This window comes from Nansenia antarctica, assembly GCF_963989245.1.
Source record: "Nansenia antarctica genome assembly, chromosome: 15".
Taxonomy (NCBI): domain Eukaryota; kingdom Metazoa; phylum Chordata; class Actinopteri; order Argentiniformes; family Microstomatidae; genus Nansenia; species Nansenia antarctica.
In genome coordinates this window covers 2644458-2664916 of record NC_137685.1, presented here as the reverse complement: position 1 = coordinate 2664916, position 20459 = coordinate 2644458, and the positions used below count along the sequence as shown (strand labels likewise).

Genomic DNA, 20459 nt, shown 5'->3' with positions numbered 1-20459 from the left:
TGGTTGTATGAAATCCTCCGTAGCTTCCCACTAGTGTGGTGGGAACTCTCCTTTCAGAACTACATCTATGACAGAACAATGCCTGTAAATTCCGAGATGCCATGTTGACATAATCTAGGTAGTGTGTTTTCTCGTCTTTCAAAGTAAGAAAGGATCTACACTAATAACGGAGGCTCTCTGATGTATAATTCAATTTTTGATATGTGTGCTTTGGACTTTTTTTTGTCCTAGAAAGAGCTGTGTGTTCATCAGAATGAGCGACAGGGAGAAAGCAGAGAGAGAATAAATGTATAAAATATCAAGACTCTCAACCCTATATTTTCTCTTTGGTGTTACTGTAACGTACGGGCTGGGGGGATGTTGAAGATGACAGTGACGGTGTCTTCTTATTGCGTGGTCTTTGTCTGTGTATGTTCGGTAACGCTAAATAATTAATGCTAAACAGCACAGATGCACAAGATGATTTACACCTAGTGTTCAGACATACATACATGGGGCGGCTGTGGCGCAGGAGGTAGAGCCGCCGTCTAATGATCGGAAGGTTGGCAGATCGGCGGTGGTTCGAGCCCCGGCTGGCCACATGTCGAAGTGTCCTTGGGCAAGACACTGAACCCCAAATTGCTCCCAGTGAGCGGGCCGGCCGGCGCCTTGCATGGTAGCTTGCCGCAGGTTGGTGTGTGAGTGTGTGTGTGAATGGGTGAATGAGAGGCCGTTGTAAAGGGCTTTGGATAAAGGCGCTATATAAGTCAGTCCATTTAGTCCATTTAATATTGAAGGTGGATTGTAAGTGAGATGTTGGAACATTTGCTTGGCTATCACACAATACAGTATCGAAGGCCAGAGGATTGTAAGTGAGATGTTGGAACGTTATTTGGCTATCACACATACAGTATCGAAGGCCAGGGGGTTGTAAAGTGAGATGTTGGAGCAGAGACAGAAGGTGTGGGAGGATGTGACTACTAGAGGATGTTCTCTGAACGCACCCTCAGTGTCCCTCAACGTTTAATAGAGAAATCGAGGCCTTGCTAGATTAGAGAGAGCAGTAAAGGCCATGCATAGACGCTGTTTCTTTTAGTCAGAACGGCCACTTAACACATTATTGTGTTGTTGAGAGCAGCTTCTGAAGAGGTCTTAGCCTTTTCAGCTTCACAGTGCCATTATCCTCCACCACTTTATCGCTCGCAAGAACCTCACTCCAACCAATGTATTTTAATAAGTATTCTTGAGGGGTAAACGTAAGCCATTTACTTTGTCCCTCTCTATCTCGCTTTGTCATGTATTGGTCTTCTGTCAAGGGCGGGAGCTCGTCGATTAGTCTGAGGTTTTGACTGACATTTAGGGCCATCATTTAAGTGTTTCCGGCGGAGTTTGTCTCCCCTGCAGACAGCTGTAACTGTATTAAGTCATCAAGAGACTGCCAACTCCAAAACCTATTATGAGTTGATATTTATCAAACCATCTTTTGTCACAAAAACCTAACCTGTGCATGACATCACTGTAGGCTATTCTGTACATTACTGTACATAATGTAAAGTGATTCTGTCACTATGATTGGATACTGGCTGAAAGCTTCTCAAAACACAGGTGTCCAGCTTTAAAAAGACAAGTGTTAAATGCAAAGTGTAATGTCAATGTTAAATGCGAAGTGCTATCGTAATTCTTTCACAGATCCTACTATTATTAACTAAACTATTCATTTATTTTCCTGATATTCTTAGGAGAACATTTTCTTCACTCACTCAACTCAACATCACTATCGTACTGACAAAATAGTATGTAGCCTACAATGTGTATTGTTTGTTGTGTAATAATATTGCACTTAATTCTATGTATGTTTTATATGAACGTTACTTGGCTATATTTTTCTATATAGCCTCTTTTTGATACCAGTGCCACTGTGTGCCAAAGCTTACTAGAGGCCAGGGGGCGGCTGTGTCTCAGGAGGTAGAGTCACGTCTAATGATCGCAAGGTTGGCAGATCGGCGGTTCGAGCCCCGGCTGGCCACATGTCGAAGTGTCCTCGGGCAAGACACTGAACCCCAAATTGCTCCCAGTAAGCGGGCCGGCACCTTGCATGGCAGCTTGCCGCCATTGGTGTGTGAATGTGTGTGTGACTGGGTGAATGAGAAGCCGTTGTAAAGCGCTTTGGATAAAGGCACTATATAAGTGCAGTCCATTTACCATTTTACCATTTAGGTGCCTCGAGCCTAGTAAACTAGCCTGTTTTAATCTCCACAGCTGAGCTTTCTAGTCTCGCCCTCCTATTCACAGTTTGTTTTCATTCTGCACTCTGTAAGATGGGGAACTCAGAGGCGCTAGCAAAACATTTAAAATCCTTCACTTTCCCAACAGGTTCTGGTAACTTAAGCAGTGGCCATTTTATTTGTAAAAACGCAGCTATTCAAATCAATTCAATTGTGTAGTTACAGCGAGCTAACTTGCTTGCCACCCACCAAATTCACCAGCCATCGAAAGCACCACTTGGTCGATAAGAATATTCTAACCTCGCTCTGAAACCACACCTGGAGTGAACACTGTTGAAACCCGGGATGAACTCTAGAAAAGCAATTGTCTGTGTCTGTGTCTGTGTCTGTGTCTGTGTCTGTGTCTGTGTCTGTGTGTGTGTGTGTGTCTGTGTGTGTGTCTGTGTCTGTGTATGTGTCTGTGTCTGTGTCTGTGTGTGTGTCTGTGTGTGTCTGTGTCTGTGTGTCTGTGTCTGTGTCTGTGTGTCTATGTCTGTGCCTGTCTGTGTCTGTGTCTGTGACTGTGTCTGTGTCTGTGTCTGTGTCTGTGACTGTGTTTGTGTCTGTGCCTGTAACCACACCTGGAGTGAGCACTGTTGAAGCCCGGGATGAACTCTAGAAACTAGAAAAACCAATTGGACTTGGCACACGCTGGAGCGCATGGCATAAGCCCTGCTGGGGGAAAACCAGCAACTCAGGACTAAAGAGCTGATGAGAGCGTCTGACAGATATGCTGTTTAGTTCACCTCTGATCAGAAAATTGAATCTAAATATGATTTTCTCTATGAGAGCCGGCCAGTTTGTGTTGATGATATACATGAGCGAACCCCACCGCCGCCGCCAAAGTGTATCTTTAATTAAAGCCCACTGTTATTCTCCTCTCTCTCTCTCTCTCTCTCTCTCTCTCTCTCTCTCTCTCTCTCTCGCTCTCTCTCTCTCTCTCTCTCTCTCTCTCTCTCTCTCTCTCTCTCTCTCTCACTCTCTCGCCTCTCTCTCACCTGTTTTACATTGTTAACAGGCTCTTTTATCAGCTCTTTTTAATGTGTCTCCCTCGTTCGGAGCGCGGGGGAAATCACTGATAGGAGAGGACATGCTTAGGCTATGCTAAATCACATTCTCTGTGAACGAGTGCAGAAGGGATCTAATCTACATTCAATGACCTCTCGTATTACCGTCTGGACAGCAGACGCGGTTGACAAGTGCAAATGACGCAGGTTTATTTGCTAGGTCCGCTAATTTGTTTTCTATTGACCTTCTGTAATAAGTAATCTACTCTTGTTACCTGAGTGAGTCCTCTCTCTTTAATAACCTTTCATTTGATTACGTTGAATTGTTTAACGTCTTATCAAGTGGGACAATGTAGTACTGTCTCACCTGGAAGGATGTCTGCTGTGAGGACGCCCTTGTGAATGTGTAATGGTGGTGGATGGCTAGGCTAGTGGCAACTAACATTGGTTTGTGTGTGTGTGTGTGTCTGTGTCTGTCTGTGTCTGTGTCTGTGTCTGTGTGTGTGTGTGTGTGTGTCTGTGTGTGTGTGTCTGTGTCTGTGTCTGTGTGTTTGTCTATGTCTGTGTCTGTGTCTGTGTCTGTGTGTGTGTGTGTGTCTGTGTCTGTGTCTGTGTCTGTGTCTCTGTGTCTGTGTCTGTGTCTGTGTCTGTGTCTGGGTGTGTGTGTGTGTGTGTGTGTGTGTGTGTGTGTGTGTGTCTGTGACTGTGTTTGTGCCTGTAATTGTAGCTTTAAGCATCATAAACAGGTCAAACGTGTCAATGAGTTAAGCACAGCTTCTGACGCCTTTTGGCCAATCACAACGCATGTTCTGATCAAACTGTATAATCTGTGTTATGGTGCCAAAAAAGGGACCATCTGTATTTCTCACATACATGCAGATGTTGCTTTCATACCTCTGTGTTGTTTGTTGACAGTCTCTTCTTATTTCAGTACGTGCGATAGTTAAACAATAGCAGTCTGCCTTTTGGAATGCTATCTTGAGTTCTAGAATGTTCAAAAAGCCCTTCCGTATGTCGATCAACACATTACATCCATTCCAATTATTTCAGTGGATTCACTGTTTAGGAATCACATCTGGAAACATAGCTCTTCCCCATGACTCTCAGAAGTCTTGGTCCAATACTCGTTAATTGCATCCACGTTGTCAAACACCTGCTGTTGACAGACAGAGAGATAGGGTCTTTCCACCAGAGCTTTATTGAAGTGTTTCTTTTTTGGTGACTGCCTTTCCTTCCTGTCGCACATTGTGTACTAACAGATTCAATAAGAGAGTCTTCTGAATGTCCACTTCCACTTCTGATTGCATTTCAAAATGACAGTGCAGTCCCCTATTCGGTTGTTAAGTCGTGACGTGTTTCCGGGTCCAACGTTGGCTGAGGCGCTCTCTTCGAAATGGGGCAGTAATAATAATAATTCATTATATTTGTATAGCGCTTTTCCGAGGCTCAAAGACGCTGACAAATATGGGGAAAACGGGAAAGTGCTGTGTCCCTTGTTGTATGAATAGATCCCAGTCTAAAAAACGATTGAACTGTCATTCTAACGCTTTAGTACACTGGTACTCTGGTGCAGGGAATTATTTATTTGGACCCGGAAATTGCTAAACGTCACGTTTGACGTCAGACTTAACAACCGAATATGTTTGTGCAAGGCATGTCGTGGAGTTCATGGAAGGACAACAACAGAACAACGGTGTTCTGTATACATGTCTGGTAAACATGTTTTCTCTGTGCGTAGCCTGTGTGAGAGAGGGATATGGATCATGGATGGTATGAGGTCTCAGGGTACAACCTTAAACACAAAGAGGATGATGTATGATTGTGATTGTGAGCTCATGGCGATCCATAACATGTCAGGATGAGGAAGGTTTTTGGGCTCAGCTGAGTATCACCAGCAGAGCGTTGAAATGGATTCAGCTCCAACCTCGGGTCTGTATGCTAGTGTGTGTGTGTGTGTCTGTGTGTGTGTGTGTGTGTGTGTGTGTGTGTGTGTGTATGCTAGTGTCATCGCCTTGATCCCGCGCCTTAACACCCAGAGCCTATCACTGGCGCTGAATCTGAGAGCTACATGCAGTGCAGGAAGGAGATACAGGACTAAGCTGTCTGTCTGCTCTGTGTTTGTGTGTTTGTGTGTGTGTGTGTGTGCGTGTGTGCGTGTGTGCGTGTGTGTGTGTGTGTCTGTGTGTGTGTGTGTGCGTGTGCGTATGTGCGTGCATGTGAGAGCGTGTGCGCCTTCGCCTGTGTGTGCGCGAGCGAGTGGTGTTCATGCGTGACTGTTTGTTTGTGTGTGCCCTTGTGTACATATGTGTGTGTGCCCTTGTGTCCTTACGTGTGTGTGTGTGTGTGTGTGTGAGTTAAGTCCACGCTGAGGCGTGTGTGTTGTGAAAAGCAATTTGAGATTAGAGCCCACTGGCTATCATTTAAACTACCCAGGGTTGTAATTGAGGTTTACTGTATGGTAAGTCATCGCATCTGCGCCTCGGACTGTTTCTGCTACCCACTCCTTATTCTCTGACTCACCGCACAGAGTAGGAGACTATCATTACTAGACTCACTGGCCATCTCCATAGTCTGTACTCCTCTATTCAATGAATAGCTGAGGCCATTCGGGATCAGAAGAGGTGGGCAGAAAGCAGAGAACAGATGCAGCTGTTAGCTGTAATGTTGTACAGTGATATTGATACCAGAGGAATGGAGATAGTAGGCCTGTCGTGAAAGGAAAGGACAATATTCATCACTTTTTCAGACACACAGAGACATAAAGGTTCATATAGTGTACTGTCTGTATGTGGTTATTTCAACAGTCAGGAAGTTGTATCCAGACATATTGTGAGGTTAGAATGATAAGGTTCTATCTCCGTTTAGAATGATAAGGTTCTATCTCCGTTTAGGGCAGTTCAGAGATATTGAGCGTCAACGTTTTTACATTCCATTATGTTTTGTGAGATGGAACCTTTGTATTTGATTAATTACTAACTCAAAAATGTCAACATTTAAAAAATAACACCACACAGGCATCAATAAACACCTAATGGATCAGATAATGTAAAAAAAACTAAATTGACAAAAAATGGAGATAGAACCTTATAATTCTATCGTCACGAGATGTACTGTAGGCTGCTTTTGCTTTTCCTTACTCACTGTGTTGTGGTCTAGTTCCACTGCATGTATTCAGTGATGAATAGTGGTCCCTGACCTGAGCTAGATGACTCTTCCTGCTACGACCGGTGAATTGATGATTGACTTGCTTAGTCAAATGTATCGATCGGAATAAGGCGTCTGCTAAATGCTCGAAATGTAAATGTAACGTAGTTCAACTATCAGTTGAACTGCATTACATTACAGTCTGTATCTAGTAGGTACTTCTGTGTGTACTCCTTCAAACTAGCCCTCAAAACCCATCTGTTCTCCAAGGCATTTGGGCCCCTAGTCATTGTTTTAGTTTTTGCTTCGTTTGTTTTCTGTTTTGTCTGTCCGTTTCATCCCCTTGTACAGCGTCCTTGGGTTTTTGAAAGGCGCTATATAAATTAAAGTTAAAGTTATTATTATTACTCTGTCGGTTCACCGTGCACTCCAAAAACAATACTAGCTTTCGGATAGCTTCAATTGCTTGTCTGTTTGTTTTCTGTTTTTAAAAAGAGTAAATGTCATCTTGGTTGTTTCTGTTTTCATTGCACCTCAGGGTTTGGAGTTATCTAGGCTGCGCTGTTATGAGCACCTGGGTGCTCCGGTCTGCCATCGCTGTTCTAATCAATAGCCATTTCCCGGGCCAACATGTTGAACAGTGTGTGCAGGTGATTAAGTCGACCCGGGGGTTAATAGGTCAGCTCAAGCGCATCGGATTCCAACACGGGCGCTTTTACAGATAATATCCGGTGGGAGAAAACTATCTATTAAAGGTGCGAGGCGATGAAAACATCTCAGGTAGATGTCGACAAGTCAATCAAGGGCCCTTACGTGGTGTTTCTGAGAGTCGATTATAATTGTGTTGAGTTACGCAGAAGCTAAAGTTGGCGATGCTGATGATGATAAGGAGATGGTGAGCTCATTGTAGGCATATGCATGGTAAATGGTAAATGGTAAATGGACTGCACTTATATAGCGCCTTTATCCAAAGCGCTTTACAACGGCCTCTCGTTCACCCGTTCACACACACATTCACACACCAATGGCGGCCAAGCTGCCATGCAAGGCGCTGGCCGGCCCGCTCACTGGGAGCAATTTTGGGGTTCAGTGTCTTGCCCAAGGACACTTCGACATGTGGCCAGCCGGGACTCGAACCGCCGATCTGCCAACCTTGCGATCATTAGACGGAGGCTCTACCTCCTGCGCCACAGCCGCCCCGCATGGTCAACAAGGTCACTTTAAATCTGTCTTATCTTAAATGAAATTTGATTGATTCCTGAATTATACTGTTCCATAACCTTCGTATGCCGATTGTGTCGAGTTCTAGATGTTCCACTTTCAAACGTCTGCATTTTACCACCCCGTCAGATCAATGGCTTCAAAAACAGTATGCTGCAAAATGTCAATCGGCATGGAGAGCTGCTCCGGAGCTGCGTTTGATGTCAGAGAAAATGTCACGTCCACTAAAGGCCGATAATATTCAGACCGATTTGTTCCCTGGTAGGGACCCTCAGACGGGTATAGGGCCGGTGTAAGCCCTCCTTGCAGTCAGGTCTCTGTGTGGATTATACCAATAATCAGCCAATGGAGGGGAGAGTAGTATCAGGGAGTAGCAATGTGCTCCTGGATAGCAGAGATTACACGCTGCTCTGACACACAGTGTGTTCAAGGTTACAGATAAGGATTAGATGTGCGACCTCGTGTGCGTTTCCCTGCATAATGCTGCACATACACTCACTCATGTTAGGCTATAGATTTATCATGGCCCCGCACTGCTATGGGGAGATCTGGCTTATAGAATGGTATTATAGGAAATCACAATTACACACTCAAAGGTGAGCAAACACTTGTAAATGTTCCCTCTCTCACATGAGTGAACACCATGCAGACCCCTCTCCCAGGACACCCCCCCACACACACACACACACACAGAACCGATTGTTTCCATGTTGCCAAACTTGACTAGCATTATTATTATTTTATTAAATCTTATAAAAAATGTTTTCCAAAGCAACCGTTAAACGGGTCGTTGCTGTGCCGCAATAAACTAATGGACGTATTCTAATTCTTAATTGCGGCGTCGTTGGAGTCCATTTGGAACATTAACGCAAGAGAGACAGCTGGCGAACGTGTGTGAATGTGTCTTCTGGGACCATGTCCAAATCCACCCAGGGCTCTCTCAGCATCCTTCTCCCTCTCTCTCAGTATGAGCTCACGGTAGCACCAGTAACCGTGGTGTGGGAGGGAGAGGGAGAGGGAGAGGGAGAGGGAGAGAGAGAGGGAGCGAGACAGAGAGAGAGAGGGAGAGAGAGACAGAGAGAGAGAGAGAGAGAGACAGAGACAGAGAGAGAGAGAGACACCGAGACAGAGAGAGAGAGAGAGACACCGAGACAGAGAGACACAGAGAGAGAGAGAGAGAGACAGAGACACACAGAGAGAGACAGAGAGAGAGACAGAGACAGAGAGAGAGAGAGAGAGACAGAGAGACAGAGACACACAGAGAGAGAGAGACAGAGACACACAGAGAGAGAGAGGAGTGCAAGCGTGATTATCTCCAGGCCTCAGCCCCTTCTCCTCCTCCTCGGTCTCTTCTCTTCTCTCAGCCTCCGTCGGCCCAGCGAGCCCTCAGAGAGAGAGAGAGAGAGAGAGAGAGAGAGCCCACCAGAGCCCTCCTCAGAGAGGGGGCCCATGTAATCGCATAGGCCTCATTTAACCCCATTACAATAAGTCATGCACACATTTCAAAAGGGGGGATCCTCTCACAGTCATTAGGTGTAATTAAATGTAAGGGAGCAGCGGTCATGGTAGCAGGCTGATTTACTGGTTTTTCAGAGCGATTTAGAGCATCACCGTGCAACCAGGAGGAATTTCAGTTTGTTTGTTTTTTTGGGACTCGTGGGTAATTTGCTTCGCTCTGTCGTTTTATTTTTTATGTAATATTATTGCAGCCCTCAAATTGTGAAGGAGGCAGCACAGGCATCTTCTGTGTGATGTGCCCAGAGTTTGTTCTAAAGGCTTTTGACCTAATGGATTCTGGGATAGATAAAGTGGAGTACGGTCCTCCCAAATGGCTACAGGTTGGCCTTAATTGTGCTGCTTAGTGGGTACACTACCCTCCAAGCCAGTATTTCCTGGAAATAGCAGAGTACAAGTGCAGCCGAGTTGTTTCTGATCTTAGCACACTGAGCACTATCTATCTACACAATACAGAGTTTTTTTTTTTTTTTAAACCTTCGTGACGTTAGAATTATAAGGTTCTATCTCAATTTTTGTCAACATTTCGTTTTTTACATAATCTGATCCATTAGGTGTTTATTAATGCCTGTGTGGTGTTATTTTTAAAATGTTGCCATTTTTGAGTTAGTAATTCATAAAATACAAAGGTCTCACAAAACATAATGGAATGTCAAAACTTTGACGCTCAATATCTCTGAACTGCCCTAAACGGAGATAGAACCTTATCATTCTAAACGGAGATAGAACCTTATCATTCTAAACGGAGATAGAACCTTATCATTCTAAGCTCACGCCTTGTGTGATGCTGTAATAGATTTTCCCAGCAGGTCAGAGGTCATGCCATCTTGTCCGGGCTCTTGATATCTGTGACACGGTCTGATGAAAGGACTCTTCATTTCACCAACTCAATCCCACCCAGAACCGCTACTGCAAATAGTGAAATCTTCTCTTCTCGTTTTAACTAGCTTCAAAATGAGCGATCGGCTCCACTGATTCCGCTGGCTTCGTATCTGGCTATTGCTCGTTACTGTTTCTTCCATCACAACCTTCACGCATTCTCTCTTTTGTTTCTGTTATGATTGAGACTTATTGATATGAAGGGACCACTTTCGAAATGTCAAACGACGAGGGCCTTGAACTTCATGCTCGTTTCGTCGAATCAGTGTACTCTGAAAGCTGCTAGAAACGCTTGATTCGTTGGAAAGTGGCCATTATGTGTCGTGCCCAGAAACTCTCTTCTGTGTAACGTTGTTGCCTTGGTTGACATCACGTGAGCTTAGAATGATAAGGTTCTATCTCCGTTTAGGGCAGTTCAGAGATATTGAGCGTCAAAGTTTTTACATTCCATTATGTTTTGTGAGATGGAACCTTTGTATTTTATGAATTACTAACTAAAAAATGTCAACATTTAATGGAGATAGAACCTTATAATTCTAACGTCACGATCATTCACCAAACACCTGCTCTCTGTTGTCTTTCAGGCCTGCAGCGGTGGTCACCGTCATGTCTACGTTCCGGTTCGGACAGCACGTCATCAAGGCCTCGGCCGTGTTTCTACAGACAGAACTCTCCTTCGCCCTGGTCAACAGGAAGCCTGTGGTCCCTGGACGTATCCTTCCATTATAGCTCACACCGACGAGCTGTTGTTGAACAAGAGGGGGGGAGAGAGAGAGGGGGACAACTCACAGAATCACCAGCGTTAATCTGGAACAGGTAGGTAGCTTGCTCTCCTCTCTCCTCTTGTTTGTTTTCCTCTCTCTCTCTCTCTCTCGTCTCGCACGACGACTCCGACTAGAACATTCCGTGCTCAATAGAGCAGCTCCATCGGATCCTCCTGCGGTTGCTCGGCAACAGTTTGTCTCTAGGTGAGGTGAGGGTGACCTCCGCTAGAAGGCCACATGAGCAGATGTTTACCTACAATGTCATACGAAAGAAAGGTGAGAAAAACAAACCGTCGTCATCCACTTGTTTTTCGTGAAATGAGAAACACCTCCGGTAGTCTGTTGGAAAGTTTAGTTTTTTTGTGTTGGAAGCCTAACTTGAAAAACAGATGTTTACATCTTAAACTTGATACAGGCTAGAACAGAGGCAGAGGGGGTCGTGAATCTTATGAATCTTATTCAGCATCCAGCATCATCAGTATCATCTCTCCTCTCTCGTTGTGTGAAAGAAAACTCAATACTTTTGTCTATTAATCATCGTTTTTTTTCACAACCAAGCAAACGCAAAAAAACCTTGCATTCATTTGCATGATTTCCATCGCTGATTTGCTTGAATAATGTACTTACTTACTCTCTTTTCGGAATAATAATCACTCTTTCCGCAAGCTTTGTGCTTGAGTTCTTCAAGTGCCTGTTCTTGCCTTGCATAAGTCCTCTATGTTTAGATTAATTTTGGACCGGGAGAGAGATTTTTCACCACATTATAGGGCATCGCTGTATAATCCTTATAGTCTAAGGAGAGGCAACAATGTTCTCAGGCCATACAGAATACATTAGCATTACTTAATCATAACACTTCTCTTCCTACAGAGGACATTAGAATAATGCCAGGAAGCCGTTTCCTGAGTACACACTCTGATTACCACTCCGGGGTTAAGGGCCAAGTTTTCTTTTCTTTTCTGTGTGTGTGTGTGTGTGTGTGTGTGTGTGTGTGTGTGTGTGTGAGTGTGTGAGTGTGTGAGTGTGTGAGTGTGTGAGTGAGTGTGTGTGCGTGCGTGCATGTGTGCGTGTGAGTATCAGTGCCAATCCAAAACCGGCCTGTGTGGTAACATGTGGATGGGTATAGCTCTACTAGGTCTTGTATGCATTTTGTTCACTGTGTGAAAGCAGAGATCAAAGCTCCATCCTCTGCAGGGCACACATCACACATACGTGCATGGTGGGGAGAGGAGAGGTAGAGAGCACTCAGTGCACCAGGAATACTTGGATAGAGTATCTGTACTGTACTATTGTAAAGTGCTTTGAGTTGCCTTTCATGTACGAAAGGCGCTATATAAATAAAGCTTTACTTACTTACTAGAGGTTCCCCTGTGCAACAGACCAGGCACTGCAGCTTTACACACACACGTACGCGCACCCGCTCCCACACACACCCGCACACACACCCACACACACACACACACACCCACGCACACACACACACACACACACACACCCCCACACACACACACACACACACCCACGCACACGCACACACACACACACACACACACACACACACACACACACACCCACGCACGCCCACGAAGGCGACAACAGATTATGATTTGTTTGTTTATTTAATCATTTATTTTGGCTCCGTCAACAAAAAATAGTTCCGCAACTGGACTGTTGCCTAGTAACCTGAACACAAACATCTGCAGGCTAACCACTTTGTATTAACGGTCATTTCGGAGTGATACATAATAGTTAAAAGTCCCAGTGCTGATATACTGTGTATCAGCACTCATGGAATGCCTCTCGTCCAATCAAATTACTTGGTACTCGGAACTAACTGTTGTATAATGCATTTGCCGGGCCGGGTGATCAAAGTGTTCGTGGTGCAGCTGGCTGTTACGTTTACGGACATATTCAACCTCTCCCTCTCTCCGGGCAGACTGCCCTCCTGCTTCAAGTCCTCCACCTTTGTTTCCGCGCTGAAAAACTACAACGAGGTATCATGCCTACATGACTGGCGCCCTGTGGCTCTCACCCCCGTCGTGAGCGAATGCTTTGAGAGTCATGTCATGGCCCCCGATCAACATGTTACCGCCCACCCTTGACCCTCACCAATTTGCCTACCGGCAAAACATTGCCACAACACTCCACTCTGCCCTCGTCCACCTGGACAAGAGGGAACTCCTGTGTGACGATGCTGTTCGCAGACTATAGTTCAGCGTTTAACACCATAGTCGCCTCCAGGCTCGACACCAAGCTCAGAGACCCAGGTCTCAACCCCTGGCCTATGCAACTGGATTCTGGACTTCCGATGTTGGACTGACATCAGGTGGTGAAGATGGGCTCAAAGACCTCTGCCCCTCAAGGCCAAAACCTGGAGGTTAAACAACAGTTACTTCCACCAAGAAACCAGCCTTATGAACGAGGGCTACTAAGGACCGGTCCCTATTTACCTGCCACACACACACACACACACACACACACACACACACACACACACACACACACAACACACACGCATAAGCCACCTGTGAATATTGTTGTATCACACCTGTCATCCACTTCATCCTTAAGTATACCTCCATTCATATAAGTACCCAGGACAGCATAATCCATCTGTAAACACTGTTGTGATGTGTCAGCAGGTCATGCGACCACTGTTATGTACAGTCAGCATTACCATGCTGTCATAACCATCCCAAGTTCAGACACACACACACACACCCACACGCACACACACACACACACACACGCACAAACACACACACACACGCACGCACGCACAAACACAGACACACACACCCACACACGCACAAACACACACACACAAACACAAACACAGACTTTTACGTCGCCTCTTTATTTCCACTTCTAATACTTAAACGCTGCTCCTAAACGCTGCTCCTAAACGCTGTGCTGCACGGTGGCTGCGACACAACGTGACACCCAGGTGACACAGTGACTCGTCTCGGGGAGGAACAGCTTGGCTTCTCAATAATGTTGGCTAACGAGACAGACGGTGTCACTCCCAGTCAACCAGATGGACAGAACGGTGAAATATTAGAGGGAGAAAAGCGTCTGTTTTTATGATGCAGTCAGACCCACCCACCTCTGCCTCCTTCCCTGCCACACATGTTTATTGATAGAGCTCCCTGGCAATGGGGTTTCGGGATAAATTAACAAGACAGCTACTAGACACTCGCTGTCAGAGAGAACATCTGATTTGTGACAATTTTGCGAGGCCGTGCCTTTGTAAACGTGGTAAACCAATGTTGTCTTAAACTCAACAGAACTGTGGCATTGCCTTAGGCTTTAGTTTATTCTTGTTATAATGCTAGGATTAGGTTAATTCGGTTGTTAAGTCGTGACGTGTTTCCGGGTCCAACGTTGGCTGAGGCGTTCTCTTCGAAATGCCGCAGTAATAATAATTCATTATATTTGCATAGCGCTTTTCCGAGGCTCAAAGACGCTGACAAATATGGGGAAAACGGGAAAGTGCTGCGTCCCTTGTTGTATGAATAGATCCCAGTCTAAAAAACGATTGAACTGTCATTCTACCGCTGTAGTACACTGGTACTCTGGTGCAGGGAATTTCTGGTTTGGACCCGGAAATTGCTAAACGTCACGTTTGACGTCAGACTTATGGTAGACAGGTTGTCGAGTCGGACGTTTTACTTCCCAACTTTGAATGTCAGAACAGCAGCGATAGTATAACAGTGCAACAGCATAAGGTCACAACAACTTCACGTGAAACTATCGTGTATCAACAGGAACGGCTAACTCTAAACACTACCCAGAAAGCCCCTGGGTTGAACTCTCAACTCCTCGTCTTAAAAGAGAATCAGAATCAGAATCAGAATCAGAAGACTTTATTGCCATGACATGTAAACATGTTAGGAATTTGGTTTGGAACAGTGAAGCACGGTTTACAGCAGGACAGGTGCAAGACAGGACAAGACAGTGCAAACCAACATCAAAGTGCAAGAGTCATAATTAATATAAATATAAAGTGCAGAGATCAAGTGTTCCAGTGTTCATATCCAGACAGTCCAAAGCTCTCTGGGTGGGGGTGGAGGGAGGGTAGATAGATAGGGGTCAGGTTTAGGGGCCTGTACCAGGGGCCAGCCGTACCTCCTCCATAGTGTCTAGGGAATGTCTTTGTACAGTGGGTCACCACACTAGGTTCAATTAACGTTCAGCCTGTAATGACCCCGTTTCGACGAGACAGGGTAGCTTACACTTGAATTGCACCCATAAAGATGATGTAACGGATGATGACTCATGTTGTATCTTGAACGTGTGTGTCTTCTCTACGCTCAGTGCCCTGAAGACCTATCCATGAGATTGTGTTCTGAATATTCTGTTAGTGTTCAAATTCAAGCATCGATTTTATTTTTTAATTGGGTAGGAATGATATTTGGTATTTGAGGTAGCTTCCTATTTCTACATTTAATACATAACCCTTTTACAGCGTGTGTGAGTATATAGTATATGTTAACAATAGTCTAACAGTGGGCTGTGTGATTTGGTTGTCACTCTGTCAGCTCTGATCTGAAGTGGATAATGACCGTTGGTTGATATTGATGTAGTTTTATATCATTTTATACTGAGAAATGTAAGTCTCTCTACAGTTTGGTGAATCTAGCAGCACTCAAGGAAGGCCCATTTCCTTCCTGTAAGGGATGGGCCAAGATCTGTGGCGCAGTGAATAATTCTGACTATGGACAGGAGGGCCCATAACTTGTGTAATCACAGATTTGTATAATATGATTGGTTCCCAAGAATAGTGACCTCATGACCAAGGACAGTTCTATAAATATGAGTCCCGCCCATCGTTGGGGGCTTTTTCTGCTTTTGGGCTTTTTGCTTCTTGCTTATTGGTCTGCTCGTTTCTCTCTGCGCTCATGTGACTTTGCTTAATAAAAGGCCTCTTTGGAGACAATTGATCTAAGCTCTTTGTGCTTTATAAGTTCTACTAAATCTATTAAGCATCAATTATATCCCGCAACAATATACGTCCACTTATTTAGTCAGTTATAATCAAAACATATTCAGAGACTGCTCTATCCCTCATATGCTAAAGTTGTGCCAAGAAAACTCTGTGCTACTGTTATTATGCTAATCAGGGCCTTGCATTGTTTTGACACCTGATTATTCAGCTAGAAGAAGAAAAAACAACAACAATCCGACACTTGTTATTAGCCAAGCTGAATCTCATCATAACCCAAATAGTGTTTGGCTTATGGAAATGTTTATGGAAATGTTCTCACATATACAACCCATATCAAAGCACAGCAACTAGCATGAACACGGAGTGTTTACCTAATCAGCAGGTGTTCGTAGTCGTAGGCGTAGTTAGTGAATGCATTCTGTACCCCTAAGGAGCGGAGGGTATGTATTGTATTTGACTTACTTTGGTAGTCATAATAGAAGGCAGTGCATTACATGTGTTATATGGTAAATGGTAAATGGACTGCACTTATATAGCGCCTTTTTTTTGATGCTCCAAAGCTGCCCAAGGACACTTCGACATGTGGCCAGCCGGGGCTCGAACCGCCGATCTGCCAACCTTGTGATCGTTAGACGGCGGCTCTACCTCCTGAGACACAGCCTCCCCACTAGCCGCCCCTTGTTGTACTGTATCTTTTAATGAGGGCCTGACCTGTTTCCTGACCACCTGACCTGGTCAGAAAAAAAGATACAATTGAAAATCAAGAATTTGCAAGGTACCTGTGAGCAGGTCTGGGCGATATGGCCTGAATGTCATATCCCAGTGTTTACAACCCCATACTTTATTCTAATGCTATTTCGTCTCTTGCCTATTTTCCTCTACACACACACACACACACACACACACACACACACACACACACACACACACAATATGCACGTGTTAAAAGGAGATGAACAAAACCAGTCATTGTTGTATAGTCAAAGTCCATATCACAGCGTGGATCCATACAAAAAATAAATGCTACCGCCCAGGCCTACCTGTGTGGTTATTTCGAAATCCAATGTTTTTTTTGTAAAATTCGCTTATCCAAGATCCATGGCGTCCTTTTCGATCCATCGTCTATAAAGACATGACACTCATTTGACTATTCGTGACGTTAGAATTATAAGGTTCTATCTCCATTTTTGGTCAGAATTTAGTTTTTTACATAATCTGATCCATTAGGTGTTTATTAATGCCTGTGTGGTGTTATTTTTAAAATGTTGACATTTTTGAGTTAGTAATTGCAAAAAAGTGCAAAATACAAAGGTTCCATCTCACAAAACATAATGGAATATAAAAACTTTGACGCTCAATATCTCTGAACTGCCCTAAACGGAGATAGAACCTTAATAATTCTAAGCTCACGTAACACTACCTTTTAACATACAGTACCTTCAACCCGGAAGAAACTACATCAGCACAATTCACGTTTGGTCTCAGTCAGTCCCAATATAAATATATACCAACATCAAAGACCGTTGATCTTGCCCACCGCATTGGATAAAACATAAAAAAAAGATGCTCTTTCGCTAGGCCTCCTACTCTTCAGTGCTGCAGGACATATGAAAGCCAAACCAAGCAGTGAGATGAGATGAAGAAGCACTATAGCGTTGCACTTACACAGGCCGAGCAGGGCTGAAGGTCAAGCTCTAAGAGAAGGGTCGACGAGTGTCATATCAGACCCTACACATGGCCACGCCACAACCCCCTTAAGGGACCCTGGCTAGTATAGAAATCCATTAGCTGGCGTGCAAATCTCCACGACAACAGAAATCACACACATCTTCTGATTGAGCTTCTCCTCGTTTCTGGAGGAATTAATTAGTGGGATTCTCAGAATAGCTGATTACGTAGATCTAATAATCCTATTAAAATTCATAATTAGTAACATATTTCTCTGCCTCCCGAGGTGGCGAACGGCGAGGACGGAAAGAGTCGCGATTAGTACGGCACAATGATCCCTCTCATTATCTGACAATCTAGCAAGACGCATTAGCACACACATATGCACGGATTACCACAGTGTTGTGTGTCTTTGTTCTAGAAATAGCCACTAGGTAACTGCCAACTGTGTGTTGGAATGGGGGCATTGGTTAATGTCAATGGATGTCTGATTTTCTTTTTTTTTTCTCTGTCACTCACGTTGCATTCTCACGGGAATCAAATGACGAACGTCAAAGGACACACAAAGAAGGCTAACGCTAGTGTTTTCAGACTGTTCTATACACACCATACACGTACCGTACCATATGAACCCCTACCAACAACATACCAACACATAGGCCTACACATAGTATAGCACACAGACATAGAAATCCAAGCACATAGTGTAGCACACAGCATATACCTAAAATAAAAGAAACATATTTTTGCTATTCCTTCTAAATTGCTGTCCACACAATTACAATTACATACACTTATCTGATTTGTTTGTAGACAAGAAGAGAGTTAGTCAGTTCACCATCAACAGCGAAGACTCAGAATCCTGTTATATCTTCAATTTTTGAAATCGTACCTCAGGAGAGGGTTACATAATAATAACAATAATAATCATAATAATACTTTTTTGATATTTGTTGTCATGACTTGACATGAGGTCAGGCATACAGGCATACAGTTTTGACACTCATGACCTGTAGAAAACTGTATGACCTCATGACCTCATGTCAAATCATGGCCACAAATATCAAATAAGTATTATTATTATTATTATTATTATTTTGTTGGATATATGATTCTGGTGGAGTGAATGCAAGTCCAACATGCCGAAGAAAACTGTGTGCCTTTTCCTCCATTTTTATATCATAGCAAGTCATGTAATCCACATCCCTTTGTACAGGTCTGTGTTTTAAGAGTTAAGAGTCACATAGATAGAAGGATGCTGAAGGCGTATGCCACCCCAAGCTTGGCTATGCTGTCTGAATCAGTCCCACAGGAGCAGGGCATACATTTGTCACCTCTGTGAAATTCAGTTTCATGTTTCAAACAACAACATTCTCCCTAATAATAATAATATAACCCCACCGAAATGGACTTGCCGTGTCGGACACTGTTGTGGTCCTGCGTGCGTGGTGCATGGTTTGAAGAGGCATCTACCAGAGACAGAAAGGTGGGAATCGGTGAGTCCACTCGAGAGAGAGAGAGAGACCCTCGCAATGACAGAGAATGTTTTATTATTCTATCAGCAATAGGAGCAAAGATTCACTCCAAGCAGGAATTCAGCCTTCAGCTCCGACACAGGTTCAGGAGGAAGCTTTACCATTAACAGTTATTGTTGTTGTTGTTGGTGTTGGTGAGTCAGAAATAAAACAGTGTTGGCAGGCCAAGAGGCAATGTTTATGTCAGTTGAGTCCCAGTTAAATAGGTGTTTCAAGCTTAACAATAACACATAGGGGGCGGCTGTGGCGCAGGAGGTAGGGTCGCCGCCTAATGATCGCATGGTTGGCAGATTGGCGGTTCGAGCCCCGGCTGGCCACATGTCGAAGTGTCCTTGGGCAAGACACTGAACCCCAAATTTCTCCCAGTGAGCGGGCCAGTGGCACCTTGCATTGTACTGTATCTACAATCATCCCACTGGAAAAGGTTCCACAGTGATGCTTTGTCCTAGCCTCTTCCTCAACTTTCTGTCAGAATCCCTCCCAGTCTTAACGTCTGTCTCACACCCTATTCTGTGATCCTGCTGTCCTCCCTCTCCTTCCTCATCCTCCCCTTTCCTCCCCCGGGCCCCTGTTCTGCTGTGCAGTGACATGTCCCCCGTCCCCCCCCTGGCGGCTGTCCCCCCCCCCCCACGTATAGCCGCCTGCATGGATCACTGTGCTTCACGCCAGCAACCATACGGGAGGAATCAGGTCATTGGCTATTCTGAGCTGCAGGAGGAAGCGCTGAGCCTCGACCTTTTTATCTCCGTCGTGTTTACGTCTGTGTCTGTTCAGGGCTCAGTGGCCAGGAGGGAGAGAGAAGCTCCAGCAGGGCCTCTCCAAGCTCCAGCCACAGCCCGCTCAGAGGCCCTCTCAGAGGGGCCAACACCAGCAGGGGGGTGGGGGGTGTGACAGGGGATGGCTTTTTTTTCTTTTTTTTTCTTTCCAAGGGCCAAGACCAGCATGGGTGTGTGGGGTATGACAGGGGAGGGCTTCTGAGAGACACAGACACACACACACACACACGGACACAGACACACACACACACACACACACACACACACACACAGACACACACACACACACACACACACACACACACACAGACGAACAGACACACACACACACAGACACACACACACACACACACACAGACACACACACACACACACACACACACAGACACACACACACACACACACGAACACAGAGACACACACACACACACACACACACACACACACACACACACACACACACACACACACACACACACACACAGATACGGGGTCATGAAACATTTATCATGCATTTTTTATGCATGTTTGTCCATTTAAAGTATAAAATATAAATGTTCACATGCTGTTTCAAAGGGATCCAGTAAAACAATTCCGTTTCTGTGACGGAGAGATAAAAATAAACGTGCCGAAATCTTGAAATGTCTGACCACATGTTTTATAAAGGAGGAATATCACAACACACTAGACCAGTATTTCCAATTAAAAGTTTATATGTGCACGTTTTTTGTTTTCAGCAACATTCCCTTTGAAGACAGT

At 44.6% G+C, this 20459-nt stretch overlaps 1 protein-coding gene across 1 annotated transcript in view; it reads left to right on the top strand.

Moving 5' to 3' along the window:
• The window catches only part of fhit (fragile histidine triad diadenosine triphosphatase), a 206459-nt gene that overhangs the window by 41495 nt on the left and 144505 nt on the right, over positions 1-20459 (top strand). Inside the window, exon 2 of the mRNA XM_080545617.1 lies at positions 10594-10721. Coding sequence (XP_080401743.1) covers positions 10616-10721 — 106 coding nt within the window. The 5' untranslated portion in view covers positions 10594-10615. The remainder of the gene's footprint in view (positions 1-10593; positions 10722-20459) is intronic.